Raw genomic sequence first — 21,932 nt, 5'->3', positions numbered from 1 at the left:
TGACGTGCCGAGGCACGATTACCGAGACAACGCTTAGGGTTTTGAGCCACGTGATTACTCTTTGTTTCATTGGGAGCCAAGATCCTCTTTTATAGGGTACGGTTATAACATTTCATGGGTACAAGAACGCCCCTTGACAGCTAAGGCACATTCCCGCATGTTCTATGTTTTGGTGAGTTATATTCTAGGTCCCTAGTGTCTTTTAAATTTCAACCGCCTCCAGCGACGGGCCTTATCGAGCCGGCCTCTTAGCCCAACGGGTCTCTTTGCCTTGTGACGAGGCAGACATAGGGGTATGTTTAGCCTCCGTCTAGCAAGGTGCTGACCGATGGACACCCGACCGATCTCACAGATCGCTCGGGGGCTCGGGGGCAATGGGTATGCTCGTGCGCACCCTCTTGAAGGAATTAGGAAGAGCTCAAGCACGCCTATGGCCACTGCTCAGGGCTCGGGGGCTCGCCAGGCCTCGGGCTACCGAGCGATGGTAGCTCAAGCCTGATTCCAACCTAGAGCAGGCCTGAGCTAGCACTCGGACGACGAACCGATGTCCTGAGCAACGGGCAACCTACCAGGCATCCGACGCCTGGCAAGTACGGAGATTCCACAGTGTCTGCCCATTCAATGGGCGTGAGGTTCTGTCGGACAATACTTCGACAGGGTCACGCAATCGGCGTGACACAATAGGACGACTTCATCAACTCTACGGGCAGTGGACTCTAGGGCCCACTCGACAACCCTATGGTGAGGGCTCCTTCACAGCCAAGGAAGCCTCGAGAAGGTTCACCCGGGGAGGTCTCCCAACCAATCTCACAGATCGCTCAGGGGCTCAGGGGCAATGGGTATACTCGTGCGCACCCTCTGGAAGGAATTAGGAAGAGCTCAAGCACACCGATGGCCACTGCTCAGGGCTTGGGGGCTCGCCAGGGCCTCGGGCTGCCGAGCGATGGCAGCTCGAGCCTGATTCCAACCTAGAGCAGGCCTGAGCTAGCACTCGAACGACGAACCGATGTCCTGAGCAACGGGCAACCTGCCAGGCATCTGACGCCTGGCAGGTACGGAGATTCCATAGTGTCTGGCCATTCAATGGGCGTGAGGTTCTGTCGGGCAATACTTTGACAGGGTCACGCAATGGGCGTGACACAATAGGATGACTTCATCAACTCTAGGGGCAGTGGGCTCTAGGGCCCACTCGACAACCCCTATGGTGAGGGCTCCTTCACAGCCAAGGAAGTCTCGAGAAGGTTCACCTGGGGAGGTCACGCCACACCAGACAGCCCTTGACGGTCAAGTGCGAGGCGATGGCAGTAGTGGCATGCGGCGGTTGTAGCTCCATCGACTCCTCCCTACACGATGAAGCCGAGGTCCATTCACGCTACGGCAGCACCCTCCTGCACCCGGCGTACGTAGACCATAGACTGAAACTCCAAACTGACTTGTGCCCGACCCCTCCTCAAAATATAAGGGGAGGGTTGGCGACTCTCGGACTTGAGCAGAGATGAGACGATCACCATAGGAGAATAGAAGATAGTTCCCCTCCAACAACCTAGCTAGAGAAGACCGGTTCCTTACTCGCTGGGATGAACTCCGACGAACCGTAGGATAGCGTGAAGCAATCCCTAGCCAAACTTCTCATTGCTGGACGTAGGGCTCCGAATCCCAAACTAGGATAGATCGCCATGTCCCCCTTATATTTTTGAGTACCCGAGCCACCGGAGACTCACACATCGACTTCTGACCAACAACCACGATGCTTGCTGCGATTACGAACCCGCGACACCTGGCGCCGCCGTTGCTCCACCGCCAACGCCGCCTTGTCCTTCTCCCATCGTTTGCTCCAGACGCGCCCAGCCTTCGCTGGTTCGTGCTCTCCGGTCGTACGAAGGCACTGTCAGCCGTCTCGCTGGACCGGTGCTTACCGGCGAAGGCTGTGTCCGGCGTCTTGCTGGGCCCGCGCAGTGCTTACCAGTTGAAGGCCTATACCCGAAATAGGCTACTATATTCTTTTTATTGGCACTATATTTTGAGATTGGGCCTATACACGAAATAGACAAGCCCAGGCTAATTGAATATGTGGAACCGCTTTCCAGTTTCAACCTGATGCGGGTCAAATATAGAATCTTTAATAAACTCGACATTCTTTTTTTATAGAAAAATCCTTGTATACACTATACAGTCAACAAACCCAGTTAGTGCTGGTAGCCAGTTGTACTGTGCTCAGACGTGTAAAGCACAGATAGCTAGGCTACAACTTGATTTCTTGGCTCGTTGTTGTGACGTACGACAAGCATATAAGAAACGTTCTAAACACGAGATAACATCAGTTACCTTTGGACAGTCTGTTTTATGTGAAAGCTTGGCTGTAAAGTTTGGCTTAATTAGAGCAGAATTTGTCTATATGCCTAACAGACTTCTGCTCGATCGAGGCTATAGTTGAATTCCAGCTAGTATTATGAGTGATAGATGACAACATAATTACAATAACACGTTTTTTTTCATATATTGATGTAACAAAGAAGAAAGATTGGGAAATTCTTAATTAGCTAGAACTGAAACTCATGAACTCTTATTAACTCTCACCAAACTCATCTTACAAGAGGTCACACAGAAATTTGACTACAGCTGGGCTTTATTGTTGGGCCCGAGATCTCCCGCACGGGTGAGCCGACCGTCCACCGGCGTTCTCCCACACACACTACGGCCGGAGGTAAAAGAGGGAGGGAGAACAGAGCGCACACACATAGCACAAGCACCAGCGTTGGCTGAAGCTCTGCAGAGGAGATGGCAAAACTGAACTATCTCTCTTCACTGAGTTGCAGTGGGAAGCTATATATACAACTCTACCCATCTAATCCTAGTATACAGACATGCCAGGCCACCATGCTACTACAATGACTATATGTGACAGCAGGGCTGACTTTGACGACTGCCCCTGCTGTGGCTACAGTGCGGCACGAGAGCCTTTTGGCACCTGCCCTTGCCGCGCATACAGAGGGAGAGCAGCAGATTACTTTACATTTATTAGCATGTGACAAGGAGACTTGGTTGTTTCAAGCTAAGCCTAAGGGAACGACTCGACCTCGGCACAAGTGAAGAAGATGCTCTTGTAGCCGATAGCTGCTTCTCCCTCCGCCGCGGGTGCCTTTCTTGCCTCGCTCCTGGTCCTCCTGCCCTCGGCCTCCATCGCCATGGTGAACCTATACCTGTACTCCAGAAAATACTCTGTGCACTCCTCCGTGCAGAACCCCATGCTCCTGCATTCCAAAGGAAAAGAAGATTGAAACCAGCCATGCCTAGTACATGTGAAAGAACAAGCGGCAAGTTCAATCGAGGCTGGCATGTACATGTAGATGATGCGGTCATCCATGTGGCGGTCGCAGAGCTTGCATAATAAGAGAGAATAATCGTCTACGCACAAAGGGGAGCTGGTCATCGTGCAGTAGGGGGTGTTGCAAGTGCAGCCATTGCAGCATTGGTCGGTCGTCATCACTGCCATGGTGATGCTACGGGCACTACGGCGAACGGGCTCGGTCACATGAAGGTGCGCCGATGCGGGCTCTACGAGAGCCGCCTGGAGACCAACACTGGTCTCTGGGTTGCAGGAGACCCTGGTCGTGGATGGTCCTCCCCCAGAGCGCTTCTTCGTGGGGATGTGCACGGCACCACGGGATGACATGCTTCCCGACGTTACTGCTGCTCGGGATGCACGTGTGCTCGATTGCACTATGTGCTGGAGAGGGAGAAGAAGAGAAGTGATCAACTGGTTGGACGGTACAGTGGAGCGATGAGGGGAGGTGTATATATGGTTGGAGGGAGGCTATAGTGATGGATTTCCTTGCGCTGAATTTATGTCCTTTTGTGCTTATTTTTGTCTAGAGAATCTTTTCTGTTGGCACCGTTGGCACCTTGGTGTTGCAAGACAAGTACCATGAGGCTACACAGCTGCTTACCACTTACCAGTGCAGTGTCCACATGAAAACATCTTGGTCTAACTCCTATTATATTTCGTATATGTTCAAGAACTTCAAGTTTAAAATTGAATCCTTTTGTTGATGACCATACGCGGACAGCATGTATATGGTATGTAGCAACACTTCATATATTATCAATGTTGTAAGGGTATGTAAAAAGCATTGCGGAAACTATTTACATAGTGCCGCTTTTGCAAAAAAGAACCCTTGCGAACAACAATCAATGAAGGAAGAGAGGACATCAGCGTATCGTGAGGCAATGGCAACGGCAACGGCTCAGCATGCTCCACAGTACCCGGCAAATGTGACGTCAGGAGCAGCACTGTATGAGTCATCGTCCATAGGAGATGCGACCGTGGGTTCCAGCTGCGCATGTGCGGGATGGCGCCAAATTCCATTCCGCCACCATATATTCCTCTCCAATCCATCAGTTCTCTCCTCCCCAGCAAGTGCATCGTGGCGGTGATGGAAGAGCACAAGGGCGTGGTGCCGGCAAGGAAGAGCAAATGTGCGGTGCCATCAATGAAGAGCAAGGTTGAAGCGATGGCGGCTGGGGTCCCAATCTACGGCGGTGGCGGTAATAATGCCGCAGCAGTGGTGGTGGCGGCAATGGAGTGGTGGTTGGATTTGGCACTGCTGATTCATCCCTATTTGACGACAACTAGTGCTGCACCGGCGCGACGAACTCAACCATGGCGGAGGTGGCTTCGCCGGCGCCCCTCCCTACATGGGTGAGTTTCCTTTCCTTTCAAGACCACCTCCAAATTGGCGGGATGCAGGCAGCAATCGTAATTCAGTTACTTCTGAATTAGGGCATTTGTCTGCTTGGCATCCTGCATGGTAACACACTGATACTTGAAGCCCTCCAAATTAGTTACAAATTTATTGTTGTTCGTGCATCATTTAAGTTACGCGCACAGGCACAGTTGCAGGATTAATTCCCGTTATAGTCGAGCAGAAAGACATAATATTTTTGGAACCAGGGTAACCCGTTTCCATTAGCAACAGAAATAATCACTGTGGTGTTACAGAAATTGGTATGAGAAGGCTCGGTAATAACCCCGAAACAAAAACAATCTAGCCTCTAAGTACACTTGTCTCCGGAGAACTAGGCCCAAAACATACAGAGAAGATTACATACAGTTGGGTCGAAAACAGAAACATAGAGAGGGAACTCCCACTAGAGACCAATGAGAAAAAAGACTACCAACATTAACCAAACCAAAAGCAGTCCAGCAGATCACTCTTCCTGTGTTGCCTCATCTTTGTCTTCATCACCTTCTTCCATTTTATTAATCTGCACTGGAGGGCAGATGGGCTGACCGGAATTTCATCACCTGTAACGCCACCTTGTGCAAAATGCATACATTCTTGATGATATAGCTTCCTTTGGATCCTGCCTTTTGAGGGCCTGCCAATATATATTTCGTAGAAGAACATGCACCGCCAACACTACTACAAAAAGCATTTCTAGGGGCGGCTGGTAACCCTTTGTAGGGGCGGTTTGCCCAGCCGCCCCTACGCAAGGGTCTCTACAAATCATGCATTTATAGGGGCGGTTCCCAGGCCGCCCCTACAAATCAATTTGTAGGGGTGGTTGGTGTTTCCAGCCGCCCCTACAAATCGATTTGTAATGCGCCCGACTCACCTCTTTGTAATCATGGTCGATGAACACTTTTCTACCACTGGTGCCCTTCCCAGCTAGCCTACCCCTGTGACGAGAATCGGGTTTACCAATCCCTTTCTGTACTTTTAGGTACTCTTGACAGCACTCGACGACTTCTTCAGTACTGTAACCCTCTATCATGGAGCCTTCTGGGTATGCTCGATTATGCACGTATCGACTTAAAACCGACATGAACCGCTCATAGGACCACATTTCATGCAAGTAGCAAGGGTCAAGCGCCTGTATCTGATGAACCATGTGAATCATGAGATGTGGCATTATATAAAAAAAAGTAGGAGGTAAACACATCTCCAGTTGGTTTTGTGTCTCCACCACAAATTCATGTAGGTCACTCAGCTCTTCCTTGCCAATCGTCTTCTATGAGATCTTCGAAAAGAAGTAGCACATGCGGGTGATGGCCATTTTCAAGAACTCTGGCTTTATAGCCCTGATTGCAATAGGTAGAAACACTGTCAGCATCACATGGCAATCGTGAGCCTTGCAGTGTGTTATTGACAAGTCCTTCATCGACACTAGCTTCTTCACATTTGCTGAAAACCCAGTCGGGACTTTGATCCCCCTCAGGAAAGTGCATATAGCTCTCTTCTCGTCTGGTGTTAGGTTGAAGCACGCCGCGGGCAGAGTGTATTTTCCATTAGCCTCAGGGACCGGGTGAAGCTATGGCATCACGTTTAGCTGCACCATGTCTTTCCGTGCTTTTAGACCATCCTTTGACTTGCCTGTGTCCATCAAGGTAGCAATGAGACTCTCAAAGACATTCTTCTGCACGTGCATAGCATCAATGGCATGGGGGACCTCCAAGTCTGGCCAATAAGGCAGATACTGAAAGAAGATCGATTGTTTCTTGAAAGGTACGCCTTCGACAGGAGGTGTGCTTCTATCTCTGTTCGTCCCATCCAGATTCTTCTTTCCATAGACGACGCGTATGTTTTTCACCATTCTGTACACATGTTCTCCGTTATGACGTCTCTCCGGAGGGGGTTCAATCTCCGGGGCATTGTCATAAAATCTAAAGAACAATTTGTTGCGGTACTTGTGACTTGTCTTTAAGAAGCGCCGGTTCCTTAGGTAAACTATCTTCTTGGATGCATCCAGGTACACCCATGTAGTACCATCCAAGCAAACCAAGCATCCCGTCTTCCCTTTGATCTGTCCAGACAAAGCAAACAGCGTGGGGTAATCATTGGTAGTGACAAATATTATTGCTCTACTATGAAGTCCTCCTTTCGGAACGCATCGTACATCTGCTCCCCATGCCTCCATAGCCTCTCCATTTCTTGCATCAAGGGCTCGAGGAACACGTCTATATCAATGCCTGGATGTTTAGGGCTAGAAATAAGAATAGTGAGGAGAAAGTACTTTCTCTTCTAACACAACCATGTTGGGATGTTGTACATGGTCAAGATCACTGGCCATGTGTTGTGGTTGCTCATCCTCTCATTGAAGGGATTCATTCCATCGGTGCTCAGGCCAAACCGTACATTCCTTGGGTCATCGCTGAATTCTTTGTGCTTCTCATCAAACCTTTGCCACTGACTACAATCAGTCGAGTGTGCAATCTTATCATCATCCACCTTGCGCTCATCATCCCACCATGTCATAAGTGCGGCTTCTTTAGGGTTTAGGAACATACATCTCAAGTGGTCGGTCATTGGCAGGTACCACATTACCAGGGCAGGAATTCTTCTCTGCTTTGCATCGTTGCCTAATGGAGTGTCCTCTGGGGGCTGAGATTCTTGTACCACCTTTTTTGTACCCTTCTTATTCCTCTTTTTCCCCGTGGAGGGTTCGTCCCCACCGTAAAGGTCATTGTGCTTGTACCAGCTGGCCCCACACCGAGGACATTTATCCAGTGACTTGAACGTTTCGCCACGAAAAAATATACAGTGGTTGGGGCATGCATGTATTTTTTCAACCCCCATTGTCAATGGACTTATGACCTTATTCGCTTGGTATGGGTTGGCGGGAACTGAGTTTGGTTGTGGCAGCACCCATGACAGGAGATGCAATAGATCATTGAAACTACAGTCTGACCAGCCGTACTTAGCCTTCAGGATGAGCAGCTCAAGCACGAAACGTAGCAATGTCCAATGTATCGGACAGCCCTTTTCAACACCATACACAGTCTCCTTCGATGCTTTTGTCACTCTTTCCAAATTTTCTAGACCTTTCGGGCTATTTAGTAAAATCACTAGTCCAAGGGTTCGAATCATGTCCTCTAAATCATCTTCATCTCCGACACGTGCTCCACCATCATTATTGGCACCACCTTCGTCGTTACCATCCCAACCACCAGCATCACCACCTTGTTCATTACCAAACTCGAAATCCATTCGTGCATCAAGCTCTGCTGAATATTGGGATAGGGATTCTATGGTTTCGTCGTCGTATTCCTCCTCATCCTCGTCGTTAACAATAACCGTTTCACCATGATGAATCCACACTGTGTAGTCCTCAACAAATCCACACTGTGTAGTCCATGCCATACGGTTCTTGCAATCTTTACAGGGGCAAATAATTATATCCTTATTCTCTTTCAATGTCGTTGCATGCTTCGTTGTAGCTTCAATAAATTTATCCACCTCTTCACGGAAACCTGCCTTGAACCTTAACGAACCATACACCCAAGAGTTCATGTACTCCATCTTTTACAACAACAACAAAACAAACATTAAAGGACTACTTATTCAGATATATATAAAAATGAATCAAAGTAATAATTATTTGAGAATAATTGTATATACTTCAGATATATATGAATATAAATCTAATATAATTACATGAAGCATACAAACACACCATGGTAGAGGAAAATTAATTAATGGCCCATTTATCCATAAATAATTAAAATACATATTTATTGATTACAATAAACAATTTCAAAGACAACAATTAGCAATAATTATACTTTACCCAATATCTTTCATACAAACCCTAGTCCAATTTTATCAAACATAAATTTACAAAAATAAAATTAATAAAAAAACCAAACCCTAGATCTAGATCACATGCACATGAAACATCCATAAAACTAACTAATTGTTCACTAAAATCAAGAAACATGGACCAAATAAGGGTATGATCTTGTTTCCCTCCCTAATTTACCCTAGTACATTTAAAAGTTGGGTCTAATTTGCTCATAAATAGCTCAAGCACCATAGAAGAGAGAGAAAAACAAAACTCTAATTACTCACTAACCAACCATTAAAACTTCAAAAAAAGTGAGGAATAGCATTTTCTTACCTTCTACAACCTCTCCACCAAAGGATTTGAGACCAAAACCTTCCCCCTTAGTAGAGCAATTTTTGGGAGGTGCCCAAGGCCTCCCCACCTTTCTTTCACGGGTTGGAGTGAGTGACCCAAGGAGGAAGAAGATACTGCATCTGTTTTATATGGGGGGCATTTGTAGGGGCGGCTGGTGATTGAGCCGCCCCTACAAATCGGAGCTATAAATACGGGGCCATTTGTAGGGGCGGCTCAATCACCAGCCGCCCCTACAAATACCATTTCCAGGGGCGGCTTGTAGGGGCAGCTCGTAACACCAGCCGCCCCTGCTGTTCCATTTGTAGGGGCGGCTGGTGTCTGGGCACCCGAGCACACCACTGTAGGGGCGGCTCCATCACCAGCCGCCCCTATAAAAAAATCGAACCGTTGCTAAAAATCGTTTTCTACGTAGTGCAAGAATTGCACATGTATGTTTAATCAATTTCTTACCGGGCTCTGTTTCAAGCCTTCCATGTAGCCCAGCATATTGCTTCAAGCCCCAAAGTAAAAACATCTTTACCCTTAGGTAGAATCCTAGCTACCCATTTCCAGTATTGGTTCAAGTAACATGGAATAATGTAGCTAGCACCACAATAATCGGCTAGAATAATGGATCAAGCTAGCCGAGCAACAGCACACAGAAAGAAGAAACGGTTAATTGATTCATTTTGGTCACAAAAGTAGAAAGTCTCCTTGCCATTCCCTCCTTATCATGTTGTCTTTCGTTAGAACAGCTTCAGTTTGCATTAACCAAATGAATATTTTGATTCTGTGTGGTATTTTCACCTTCTATATATGAGCATAACAGTACATGTACACCCTGACTTACACTACAAGAAATGCGTGGCTTTTTTATGTATTTAGTACGACAACAGGTCATAATGTGAAAGTTCCATTCTTAGACCACTTTAAAGAAATAATATCCTCTTCCTCATTTAAGTAGGTTGCAAGAATATTGCTATGCAATTCACCCACTCATTCCCAAGTACTGCTGGTAGCCGCCATCTGAATTCAGTGTTTGCCGCCTCTCTCGACAAAGTCTTTCACTGTAATTTCTTTGTCATTACAGAATGGGGTGAGATAGGAAAAAAGGTTTATCACCCATCCAGGTATCAGTCCACACTAACTCTATCTCGTTTATTCACTTTTCATGCTCTTCCACTCAAGTCATATATATCTTTGATTTTTAGAATCAGAAGGGCTGACCAAACAGGGGAGTCATCTTTATGGAGTTTCACCATTACAATTGCATAATTGCAAATATGAACTCGGGTGACTAGTGCCTGAGTCGGTTTCCTCTATCTAGGTTGAGCCTTTTTCTCCTCTTCCATGTATTCCTTCTCAGTAAAACCTAATATCTCAAATCTCCTTGAGCCACCGTTACCCCTCTCTTGAGAAAAAACAAGACTGAGAAGAGATAAATCAAGGATTAACCATTGTTCGCCACCATTGTTCCTCCCTTAAAACTGATTAGGCATGTTCTTGTCTTTCTATTTTGTCTCCATTTCCATGCTTTCGCTCACCGTTTGTGACAACGATGCCGCGTGTGGCATAGATTGAGACGGCAGGAGATCTATGATGGCGATTGCCATGAGGGAGAAGGAAAACGGGAGGTCTTTTGATGTAGGTCTTCACACTACTACAGTAATTTTAACTGAGGCGGGCAAAAGGGATAAACCGAGGAGGGCAAGCCGTCCGCCTCCGCCCAAAGGTCACGGTCAATCCGGCCTCAATGGAGGTGGTTGGCTGCCCACCTCGGTTAATCGATTAATCGAGGCGGTCGGCATAAGACAACTGTCTCGGTAAATACTTATTAACCGAGGCGGTCACCCTAAGCAGCCTACCTCCATTAAACTTTTAATCGAGGCGGGTGCCTTAAGCCGCCCGCCTCAGTTAAACAATTAACGGAGGCGGCTGTTATTAGATGCCCGCCTCCGTTAATGATTTTTTAGATTAAAAAAAATACTTTATCGAATTTGGATTTGAATTTGAAATTAAATTTTGCAAATTAAAACACATACAAAGCAGAAAATACGCATATAGAGGACAAACATATATTACATTCATTCATGTGTGGTCCTTATCGTTCCACGAACAAACATTAAGTTATTACATCACTTGCCTCATTTAATACAGATTAACCGAGGCGATTGCTTTTACCCAACCGCCTCGGTTAATCTATTAACCAAGGTGGTTGCATTAGGGCAACTACCTTGGTTAATCGTCATTAACCAAGGCGGGCGCGTTAGGTTGCCCGCCTCGATTAAGGATTAACCGAGGCGGTTGCTGGGCCGGCTACCTGGCCACGAATAACCAAGGCGGGCAACCGGCCCAACCGCCTTGAAGCCCAAAATGCAAACGCCTCGGTTAAGTTTTTGTGTAGTAGTGTCATATAATCGTTGTGGGGGTAAGATCTTGCTTTTCCCCATGCTAGGGTTTAGTGAATTCATTGGATTAGTGGGCGGGTTTAGGGTTCTAATCTCATAATTTGGCCCTGTTGTTTTTCTAGATCATCAATCATTGGTTAGGCGTCGTTTAAGACCATTTTTATGTGTGGAAAATCAGAGAAAATTTATATTTCAGTAGTAAATTGCAGTGCCATTTTTCTTGGTGTAGAGATCACCTTTATAGCCCTTATGGTGTAGGAAATATGATGAGTGTTTAATGACATAGTTGTGCTGTCAAACTTGTGGACAATATTAGATGTGTTATGTTTTAAGCCATCTTAAGTTCAGAATCTCGGGGAATGATCTACACGGAAGTTGTAGTGGCTTTCCAATGGTGTATAGCATGTTGCCAGGTGTTTAGTGTCCAGTTATGCTTGCTTTAGTGAACTACTATTTTTTGTTATCTGAAGAGTTCAATTGGATTGTGGTCATATTTTGGGCATTTTAGATTCTTCGAACCCCAAAAGTCATAACATGAGAGTAATAGATCATGGTTATTTCTATTTTCTAACAAAGTTCCATAACTTTATTTGTGCTAATGGTTTGTCCATAGAAAAATATGAAGCAGGGTTGCTGCTATCATTCAAGCGTTTGGTACCTGTTTTGGGGAGAACATTGGTGCAGGCCGTAGGAATGCTTCATGTACGTGTTATTTTGTGCATATTTGTATGAGTATGTTTTCTTTGGTGGCGCTGTTTTAATAGGTGGTGTGCCACGCCTTTGGATCATTCTTTGCTCAAATTCTTGCATCATAATTTTGAGAGAAGTAAATGAAACAGTAGTTTGCTACATCTTGAGTTATTGTTTATTCTACCTACACTTTGTCAAAAACATCAATCAACCAATATGATATACTTAATTAATGATTAACTTATTATTTTAGGCTTCTATAAGATCTTAATTGCCGAGTCTTTTGTAATATGTTTATTATCATGAGGTAAGCGATATGTTTATAATTGTGCATGTACCTGACATATGTGGTAAGTATTCTTATAGTTGCATCACAATCTATTGCACAACATTCTTGGATGTCAGCGCTTGCTGGCTGCAGCCGCACTTGAAGAGTATCTTATGTAACCTTGAGGAGGCGTTGATGCAGCTTCATACCTTGTTGGATATAGAGGCAATTAGGAGCTTTTATGGCTAGTGAAATTAGGACCAATTATGTCATTAAGCTTGACGCTTGGTGTGCCTTCTAAGACAACTTGCCTAATACAGTTACCCAAAATATTGGAGAAACCTTGAACTTTTAGGATCTCAAAGTGAAAAGCTAGTTAACGTTATCATATGCATTTTCAAAACCTAGTTTTTGGACTGTCCCCACTTTATTTTATCTTTTGGTCCCATGTAAAATTTCATGCAAAGCAAACACTCCATTCATAATGTTTCTATTTTTTATAAACACAACATGAGTTTTGTCGATTAGTTTATCAACATATGGCTCAATTCTAATTATCAAAGTTTTTCTGATCAACTTGCGCTACCGAAAACAGTAAAATTGCCGAGTGCCTGAGGGTCTGCCGAGTGCATTCCATCGGGCACTCGGCAAATGTCCTGTTTGCCTAGTGTTTTTAATTAGACGCTTGGCAAACATATAACACTCGGCAAAACCCAACTTTACCGAGTGCCACATAAAAAACACTTGACAAACTACACCGAAACACTCGGCAAAAGTATAGGCACGTGCGTTGGGCGTGCGGCGGCCATGTGACGGCCGTTGGGTGCGCCGCCCTGCCGTTAGAACTTTGCCGAGTATCCGTTAGAGACACTCGGCAAAGCCTAGGTTTGCCGTGTGTTTTTAGTTGACACTCGGCAACCTGATATTTTTGCCGAGTGTTTTTGTTTGACACTCGGCAAAATGATGTTTTTGCCGAGTGTTTTTTATTGGCACTCGGCAAAATAATAATTTTTTTCCCTCTCCTGTCCTCCAAACTTTTTCTACTCTCCACATACAACATGTGGTACTACATGTTAAAATTTGGCAAATTTCTCGATCTGTTTGCTATATTTAATTAATTTATTGCACTTAGAGAAATTTTTTGGTTTAAGTCAAATTTGAACTATAAGTGATCCAAATAATGGAATAAATTGAGTGGAGAAATCATATTCATGTTATTGAGTCCATTTTGGGGCCTTACTCAGGAAATGAATAGAATTTTCGAACATTTTGTTCAGAAAACACGACCACGAACATGTGGCCGAATGGTTTTTAAATTCTAAAAAAAGCAAACGAAATATGAAAATCACGAGATTTGTCAAAATCTCATGATATCATATGTGGAGACTGTGAAAAAATTGAGAAGGTTTCGCACAATTTGTCACGTACAACCTTTACAAACCGAAGCATCTCCGAAGAAGAATCGTAGCGTTGAGAAGGATCCGGTAAGATTTAGAGTCAAAGTGACGGTTGAATTGAGGTTTGACTTTAAAAGTTTTTGTATAGGCAATAGACAACATAGATTGGTTCACGTCAAATTTTGGTAATTTTTCGGATCCGTTTCATAATTTTAATTTATTAACTGCAATTATAGAATTTTAATTGATATAAATTGAATTTGAGCTATAATTGCATGAAATAATGGATTAATATTCGTAGAAAAATCAAATATGCATTGTTGAGTGAATTTGACAAGGTATTTTGAAATTACATCCTAACAAAATTAGTAGAACACGCTATGAACACTACTGGAAACTACATTATCCCTGTGTGCTACGTATTTTTTTTGACGAGCACAGAAATACTCACAGGAAAAATTTATTTAACCTGTCGGTTTCATGTGCACACAGAAAAATTCGATTTAATCTGTCGGGTTTTATGTAACACACAGAAAAATCCGGCTCACAGAAAAACTAAATTAATATTCTTGTGTGCTTTGTATTTTTTCTGTCGGATCACACACAGGCTAATTGGCGTGTCCTTTTGGCGCGGCAAAAGCTAGCTGGCCGAGCGCGGGCACACGTTTTGGCGCGAGTTTTGGCGCCACGCTCTCTGGAAACAAAATAAAAAAAAGTAAAAAAAATAAACCATCTACCTTATCCTCCCGACCTCTCCCCTCCCCCCCCCACACGCGCAAGGCTTCTCGTAAAAAAACCGAGGCCACCGCCGCCCCTTTCTCAGGCACCGCCGCCGCACCTTCTCAGCCACCACCGCCGCCCCCTTCTCAGCCACCGCCGCGCCCCAGCCCCTTCTCAGCTGCCGCCGCCCCAGCCCCTTCTCAACCGCCGTCGCCGCCGCCGCTACGACCGCCCCCGATCCCATCTCCCAACGCTCACACCTCGCCTCGGGGATCCCGCCGCCGCGCCGCCGCTCCATCTGCTTCTACTCCCCCCACCCGCAGCGAGGGATGACCAAGGCCAGGTCGTCGGCGAAGCAGTCGCGCGCGCAGGCGCAGCAGTCAAACGGCGGCGGCGGCGGCCACGCGCTGTCCTCCAAGCTCGCCAGGTACCTCGACCCGGAGGCCTCCTGGAACAAGGTACACCCCGCCCCTCAGTTCCCACGTGAGCGCATCCTCTCCCTCCCCTTTCTTCCTTGGTTTTTTTGGTCCAATCGAACTCTAATCAGTAGATCCGGTGTTCTTTTGCAGCTGGGATTCGCCAAAACTGCCGCTTGCAAAGAGGCACGATGCGAGCTCCTCTTTCTTTTTCCCCAAAAATTTGTTCATATTCTAACCCTAATCTGGCGCATCCTTTGTTTGTTCTTGCAGCACTAATCCGGATCCGTGGATTTGGGGTTCCTACGTGTTGCAACTTGTGGTGTTTCGGCATCGAGCTCGGTATATCTGAGATCTTCTACTCAAGCTTCTTCCCCTCTGGATTCTTGTTATTGTGGATAATACATGATGCGTTCTCTGTGATGATGTTGAATGAGTTCTTGAATGCTTGCATCTATAAGCCCTTTCCTGAGCACATGTCCTAGTCTGTGACGTGGTTAGCTTTGTTTTAGAATGTATGAAATGCTTATTTTTTCTGAGCTTATGTCTTATCCTATGATGATGACACTTAAAATCTGAGCACTTGTCCATGCCAACGATGTATGATTTTTCCAGGCCCTAAAAGAATTCAACCCTGTTTATCAACAATGTGTAACACAAAACATTCTTGTATTTCTTTTATAGTGTGAAATACAATGTATGATTTTTCCTTGTTGAATGATGTTATTATACCTCATTTTTTCCAAGTAATTTTATTATGGATTTTGGTCTTGAAGTAGATATTTGTAACTTAAATGTTCAATTTAAGCAACATAAAAACATTAATAACCAACCATTTGGATGTTATATTTAACTTGGGATCCTATCACCATCCGAGTTTTGTTTGTTCTGTCTATCTAATGCCTTTTGTCACTGTGCAGGTTTATGGCTTCTCATGGATTGTACTCGTTGTTATGGTTCTTCTTTTCAAGGTTTATCATGTTAATTCTTTGAACATTCAAATGCTGCATGTTTTAAAATTATATATGGATGAACTCTAAGCTAAGCTTTGTCCTGTTGTCTTTCAGCTTTTTACTGCAACTCCGAAGAAGTCGACAGCCTTGCCGACTTTTGTTCGGTTTCTGCAGGGCGTCCTTGCTATTGGGTATCTTCAGATGTTGCCTCTGTTGTTTTTTTCAGCTGATTCTTCAGTATGTATGTTGAAGTAGAAACATTGTTTCTCGATGTAATATCAGCCTTTACTTTGCTGGAACTAAGAGTTTCAAGTTCTAAGATATCAGAGTTACAGGTGGTAGTAGATGAACTAAGAGTTTTCAGCTGGTTCTAAGTTATGCAATGACTGACAGTAGATAGTTGATTAAGTTAGTATTTGTTGTCAGTCAGTACATCTACTCCTGTTCAGTAACTAAAATCCTTGCACTGTGTAGTAATGATGTATGGGTACTTAGCTACTTATGATTCTGGATGCTACTTGTTCTATGCTTCTGATTTTTTCTGCACTTGAGATGATGAAGATGCTTTTTCTACCATTGCTCAAAGTAGTAGTGCTATTGTGAATCACTATAGCAGTTAACATTAGCAGGTCCTGGATACCAGAAAAGGCAGTTAACTAGTTGTATGAAATGGCAGTTTTGCTTGTTTTCTAGTGAACTGAATGATGACAAGTGGTAGCTGTACTTGTGCATTTCACTTGCAGTGATCATCCCATATTTTTGTTCCCTGTACATATTTTCTGAAATTTGAGTTAGTGCACTCATCAGGATGCTACCTGTTACCTGTTTTTGGTGCCTGTTACCTGTTACATGTGTATTCATTTTCTTGCTGAAGAATTTGGTAGATCCCTCTTAGTCTGCTACTGCACAGCACACTGTGTAGATCTAGCACCGGGCTATCTCGTAGTTGATCTCACCATATTGTGAGCTATTTTTCTGCAGGGCTATTTGTTACTGAAAACAACAGGAGTCAACAATGTTACGCCGTCCATGGAGGAGGAAGAACAGTTTATTGATGTGCGCAGCTGACCCACGACATGGGCACTACCTGACAGCATCAGCCATGTTCCGTGGGAAGATGAGCACCAAGGAGGTGGACGAGCAGATGCTGAATGTGCAGAACAAGAACTCGTCCTACTTCGTGGAGTGGATGCCCGACAAAACAATGTATCGTCAGTGGGTTCCGTGTTGAATGCTTTGTAAGCTCTTATGGAACTTCTAATATATATGCTCGATTGTTGTGCTGTGCATATAATTTGTTGTTTGGTGCATTTGGAATGTAATTGTGACATTTTCCTGTCATCTACTAATTAATCTGGTGACTTGAGAAAAAAAAGCGATTTCTTTGAGTGGAAACCATAAGGAAAATTAGGTTGAGGTGACAGAAATATTGTATTTCATTGATGGAAAACCGACAGAAAATAGCTTCGTGACCCACAGAAATATCTTTATTTCCCTGAGAGTTGACTCAGAAAAAATTATGAAACCGACAAAGAAATTGGCAATATCCCTGATAGTAAACTCACAAAAAAAGTTTGAATATCCTTGAGAGTAAGCCTACAGAAAAATTAATTAACCTGACAACGAACTAAACCCACTGACGATACATTGTTTTGTCGGGCATCTGTCAAAGAAATACCGCCAGGAAAATATTTCTGTCGGGAAGCTCACAGGTAAATTTAATTTCCCTGTCATCCTATCCTTGACGGGATATGCCTGTCGGGCGCTCGACAGAATTAATTTTCCTGACGGTTTTTCACCTTTCCTTGACGGTTTTTTGGCACACAGGAAAAATGTCGTTTCCAGTAGTGGAAGGAGGATGGGTGAGCATGAAATATCAATTTATTTTGCCGAGTGTTTTCTACCTGACACTCGGCGAAAATAATAGTTGCCGAGTGTCATATAGGGGACACTCGGTAAATTCGTCTATCGGCCCCACTGCACAGCATCGAGCCATAATGAAAATAAAAAAAATGCTGAGTGCCCCAGATCTTGGCACTCGGCATATCCCTTCATATGACCCCAGCGGCCCACACCCCTGGCCCCCACCCTCGCGTAGACAACACACACGCCGCCACCCCCTGCAGTCTCCCCGCCCCACCGCGCCCCGCCACCGGCGCGGCATCACTGCCCCACCCCCGGCGCCGCCCGCCCTCGGTGCCCCGCCCCGCCACCGGTGCCGCCCGCCCCCGGCACCCCGCCCCGCCCCCGGCGCGTCCCGCCACCGGCGCCGCCCGCCCCGGTAAGATTTTCTAAATGCTCCATATAATTTTCCAGAAATCTTGTCCCCGGCGCCCCGCCCCGCCCCCGGCGCGTCCCGCCACCGGCGCCGCCGCTTGTGTAGTTTGGACAGATCTTGTCCAGACGGCATAGCAACTCGAAATGCAGCCCAGTAAAGAACTGACAATAAAATCAATGCACATTATGGGTAGAACAATTTATCTTAACATGTTTTAATACTTAAACAGGCTTGTAGGAAAAAAAGATGCTGCATATGTTGGAAGGTCCTTCAATATACGGAACACCCGGTGTTTTTATATTAACAGAATTATTATGAAAATAAAATTACAAGTAGGAAATTTTAAGTTGCTCGTGATGCTGAGGATATCATACATTTCCAACATAAAACAGTAACTGACCATGTAGATGGTCTTCTAGACATCCCAATGGCATATACTCATAAACGAGCAAGCGCTGATCACCATCAACACAGTAGCCATGCAAATTGACTAGATTAGGGTGATGCAGGAGGCTGAGCATGAGAACCTCCACAAGGAATTCTCTGTTCCCTTGGAACCCATTTAGATCAAGTTGTTTGACTGCAACAACCTGCCATGCAGCAAAAGCTGGAGCGGCATTAGACATATATAGAAAATACAAATTAGGTTACCATATTTTCAACAGCTCACGTTGCTATCAGAAAAATGAAATATTTTTTAAAAGCATTAACAATAAGTATGCAGTGTAATGTTTTCTCGCAAAACTGTAGTGAGCTCGCAGCATAACTAAAATAAAAGAGTAAATTGCACTACAGGTACCTAAACTATTTGGTGTTTCACAGATGGGTACTCCAACTAAAAAACGTAACTTCTGGGTACTGGAACTATACTTTTTGGTATCCAACGGTCCAAACCTGGTCACGCAGGTGCTAGCATCCGACGTGGGCACGCCACCGTGGACAATGGACGCTGGCCCCTTGGCATTTTTGTGATAACCCCTCCCCCAATCCAGGCGTGACGCCACCTTCTTCTGCTTCTGCGGTCTCAGCGGCGCGGCGGTGGCCGGCCAGGAGTCCAGGCCCATGAGGCGCGCGATGACGCCCGGGGCGGCCCCATCGGCCGGGTGCTGCGCCGTAGGCCGCAGCGGCGGCGTCGGGGAAGCAGGAGGCGGGCACGGGAGCCTGCGTGGGGAGGAGCAGAGGGAGGCAGCGCGGGAAGAAAAGCCTGGGCTTGCGGGCGAGGCGGCGGTGCCCGGCGAGCAGATGTAGGTGCACGCACAGCTCCCTGCAGCACCGCGCCCACGTCGACGGCGGCAGCGCTCGCTCGCCATGGGACAGGCGGAGCAGAGCTCCCGCTCACACGCACCGCGCACGCCGCCGCAGGCGAGCTGCCGTGGGGAACCACGCCCTACCTGCGGCCGCGCAGCGGCCGCGCAGCGCGCGCGCCAGGGCCCCACCGGTGGCTGCCCTCGCCGAGGTCGCGGCACCACCTCTTCCTGTCCCCTGCCTCGCCGCCTTCGTCTCCTCCTTCATCGCACCCGCCAGGTTCGTGCGCCTGCCTCTGCCTGGATCGGCGGAAACGCCACCGCCACTGCACTGCTCCCTGGCACCCACTGCTCCTTGGACGGCCCGGAGAAGGAATTGTTGCGGGCTGCGTCCGTCGGTGTCCCGCGCGGCACCCACTTCTCGTTCCAGAAGGTCGCGCGCATCGCTAGCATTTGTCGGGGAAACTGCCGCGAGATACCAATGTCTAGGGAGACTGGCTTCGCTCTCTCGCCCAGGGCGCTGGCCATGGTGGTGCGCCCCGATGAGGCCACGGGCAGGATCCCGCTGTTCCTGTTTGCGACTGTGGGGACCACCTCGACTGCGGCGGTCGACCCTCTCCGCGGGCTGTGCGCCGCCGTGGCGTGGCGCGACGTGTGGGTGCACGTGGACGCGGCCTACCAAGCGTCGCGAGCGTGTGCCCGGAGCTCCGCCATGTCGTCGTGGGCGCCGAGGCCGTGGACTCGTTCAGCACCAACCCACACAGGTGGCTCCTCGCCAACATGGACTGCTGCGCGCTCTAGGTGCGGAGTCCGGCGGCGCTGACGGCCACGCTCGGCACCGACCACGACGTGATCCTCAAGGACCCGGCGGCTTCCTCTCTCTGCTCAAGCGCCGAGGGAGATTGGGGAAAGAGACGACGGGAAGTGAGAGAGTGAGTGAGAAGAGTCAGGATTGGGGGAGGGGGTTATCACAAAAATGCCAAGGGGCCAGCATCTACTGTCCACGGTGGCGTGTCCACGTCGGATGCTAGTGCCTGCGTGGCCAGGTTTGTACCGTTGGATACCAAAAAGTATAGTTCCAGTACCCAGAAGTTACGTTTTTTAGTTGGAGTACCCATCTGTGAAACATCCAATAGTTTAGGTACCTACGGTGCAATTTACTCAAAATAAAACAATGAGAAACATGAACCGAGACCACAAACCTGCCCATTACTAAGAGTTGCTTTGTAGACACAACCAAATCATCCTCGCCCCAAAAGATAGTCCTCCCTGAAATTTTTGGTAGCCTCAGCAAGCTGACGCAACGTGAAGATTGTTGCTTCCTCATGTCTACCAATTAGCTGGGCTCCTTCCATATGCGCCACTCTCAGTATTCAATGGGCTGCTTTCAGAAGATTTTGAGTAGTCCACTGTCAATGGCCCATTGAAAACCAAAAAGATACAATAAGTGTCAATGAATAAGAATACAACTGAAGAAAAAAGACCAAACAAGAATAAATCAACATTTTTCTCATAGCTCACCCAACACTGTTTTCAAGCATTTATTTTCTTCGTGACTCTTGCAAGGTATAAGATGTGCATGTGGTTGTCAGCCATCGTGTTGTTTGTTTGGTGTGGATGTGGTTGTCGGCCATCGTGCCGTTGTATTTGTTGTAGATTTTGGAAGCCTCCCTGTGCAGAGGAGGTGCTGCCGAAATTTAGATTTGACACTACTATGTTCCTTTTATTGCAGGAGAGGCTACTGCAACGTCCTCGACTCGTCACTTTGCAGGACAGCAAGGTGAGGCATACAAGACCCTTCTTTCCATATCATGTTCGTATATCACGTAACCTAGCTAGGCGTCTCCCGTTCGAAAGAGATACGGTTGGAAATATGCAGATCTTTGCATATCTATAACCGTATCTGTTTCGAATTATCCACGTTTTTTGGACAGCCCGAGGATGTGTAGATGCGGTTAGTTTCCATGCTCTACTCCGATCCGTGATAGAGTTTTGGCAGCATCTCCCTGTTGTTCTCCGGATACACAATCTCCCTTCCAGGACGTGTATTTGGAGAACAGTGGGGAGGTGCTGCCGAAACTCTATCTCGGATAGGAGTAGAGCATGGAAACTAACCCCATCTATACATCCTCGGGTGGGATTAGGACCTATCTTCACCTATTAGATAGTATAGGAACGTGTAGATGCAACGTGATTTTTTGTATTACTCGCTGATATGCTAGAGGATGGATGACCGTGAGTGGATATACACGGGCCGCTTTAGTAAGAGTTCGTGGACCGAAGAATGGATTGACAAGACCGATGCTTTCTTGGAATGGGCATTTGCAAGGGTTAAAGGAGCTAGTGTCACTTGGTGTCCCTGTAGCAAATGTGCAAACACGCGTCGGTAAACCAAGCTGGTCATGGGTAAACATCTTTGCAAGAATGGATTTACGGCAGACTATACCAGGTGGATCTACCATGGTGAAGCCGACCGTGGGAGAGACGAGGTCGTGAGACAACGCATCGAGGAATATGATGGGGATGCCAGGGTAGGAGACATGTTAAATGACTATCATGAAGCACACTTCGATGAAGGATGTAGGGAGGAGGAGCCAGAGGCTACCGCAAAGGCGTATTGCGACATGTTGTCTGCGGCACAGCAACCCCTTCACGGGTAT

The 21,932-nt window shown here is 46.5% G+C and overlaps 2 protein-coding genes across 2 annotated transcripts; one reads left to right on the top strand and one right to left on the bottom strand.

Moving 5' to 3' along the window:
• Window positions 1-3,058: 3,058 nt before the first annotated feature.
• Window positions 3,059-3,673, bottom strand: LOC136475372 (uncharacterized). The gene is made up of 2 exons (XM_066472890.1): window positions 3,336-3,673; window positions 3,059-3,251 (listed from the first exon to the last, which is right to left on the bottom strand). The coding sequence occupies exons 1-2, from the start codon at window positions 3,671-3,673 to the stop codon at window positions 3,059-3,061; spliced, it is 531 nt and encodes a 176-aa protein (XP_066328987.1).
• A 676-nt stretch (window positions 3,674-4,349) lies between these two features.
• On the top strand, window positions 4,350-17,096 carry LOC136469770 (uncharacterized). The gene is made up of 8 exons (XM_066467839.1): window positions 4,350-4,545; window positions 4,634-4,808; window positions 14,442-14,839; window positions 14,951-14,983; window positions 15,071-15,139; window positions 15,718-15,768; window positions 15,865-15,941; window positions 16,732-17,096. Exons 1-8 carry the CDS (start codon window positions 4,350-4,352, stop codon window positions 16,816-16,818), a joined length of 1,086 nt encoding a protein of 361 aa, XP_066323936.1. The 3' UTR covers window positions 16,819-17,096.
• The last annotated feature ends 4,836 nt before the right edge of the window (window positions 17,097-21,932 follow it).

The sequence above is a fragment of the Miscanthus floridulus genome, chromosome 8, assembly GCF_019320115.1.
Source record: "Miscanthus floridulus cultivar M001 chromosome 8, ASM1932011v1, whole genome shotgun sequence".
In the NCBI taxonomy this organism is placed as follows: domain Eukaryota; kingdom Viridiplantae; phylum Streptophyta; class Magnoliopsida; order Poales; family Poaceae; genus Miscanthus; species Miscanthus floridulus.
This window is presented reverse-complemented; position numbering and strand designations above follow the sequence as displayed.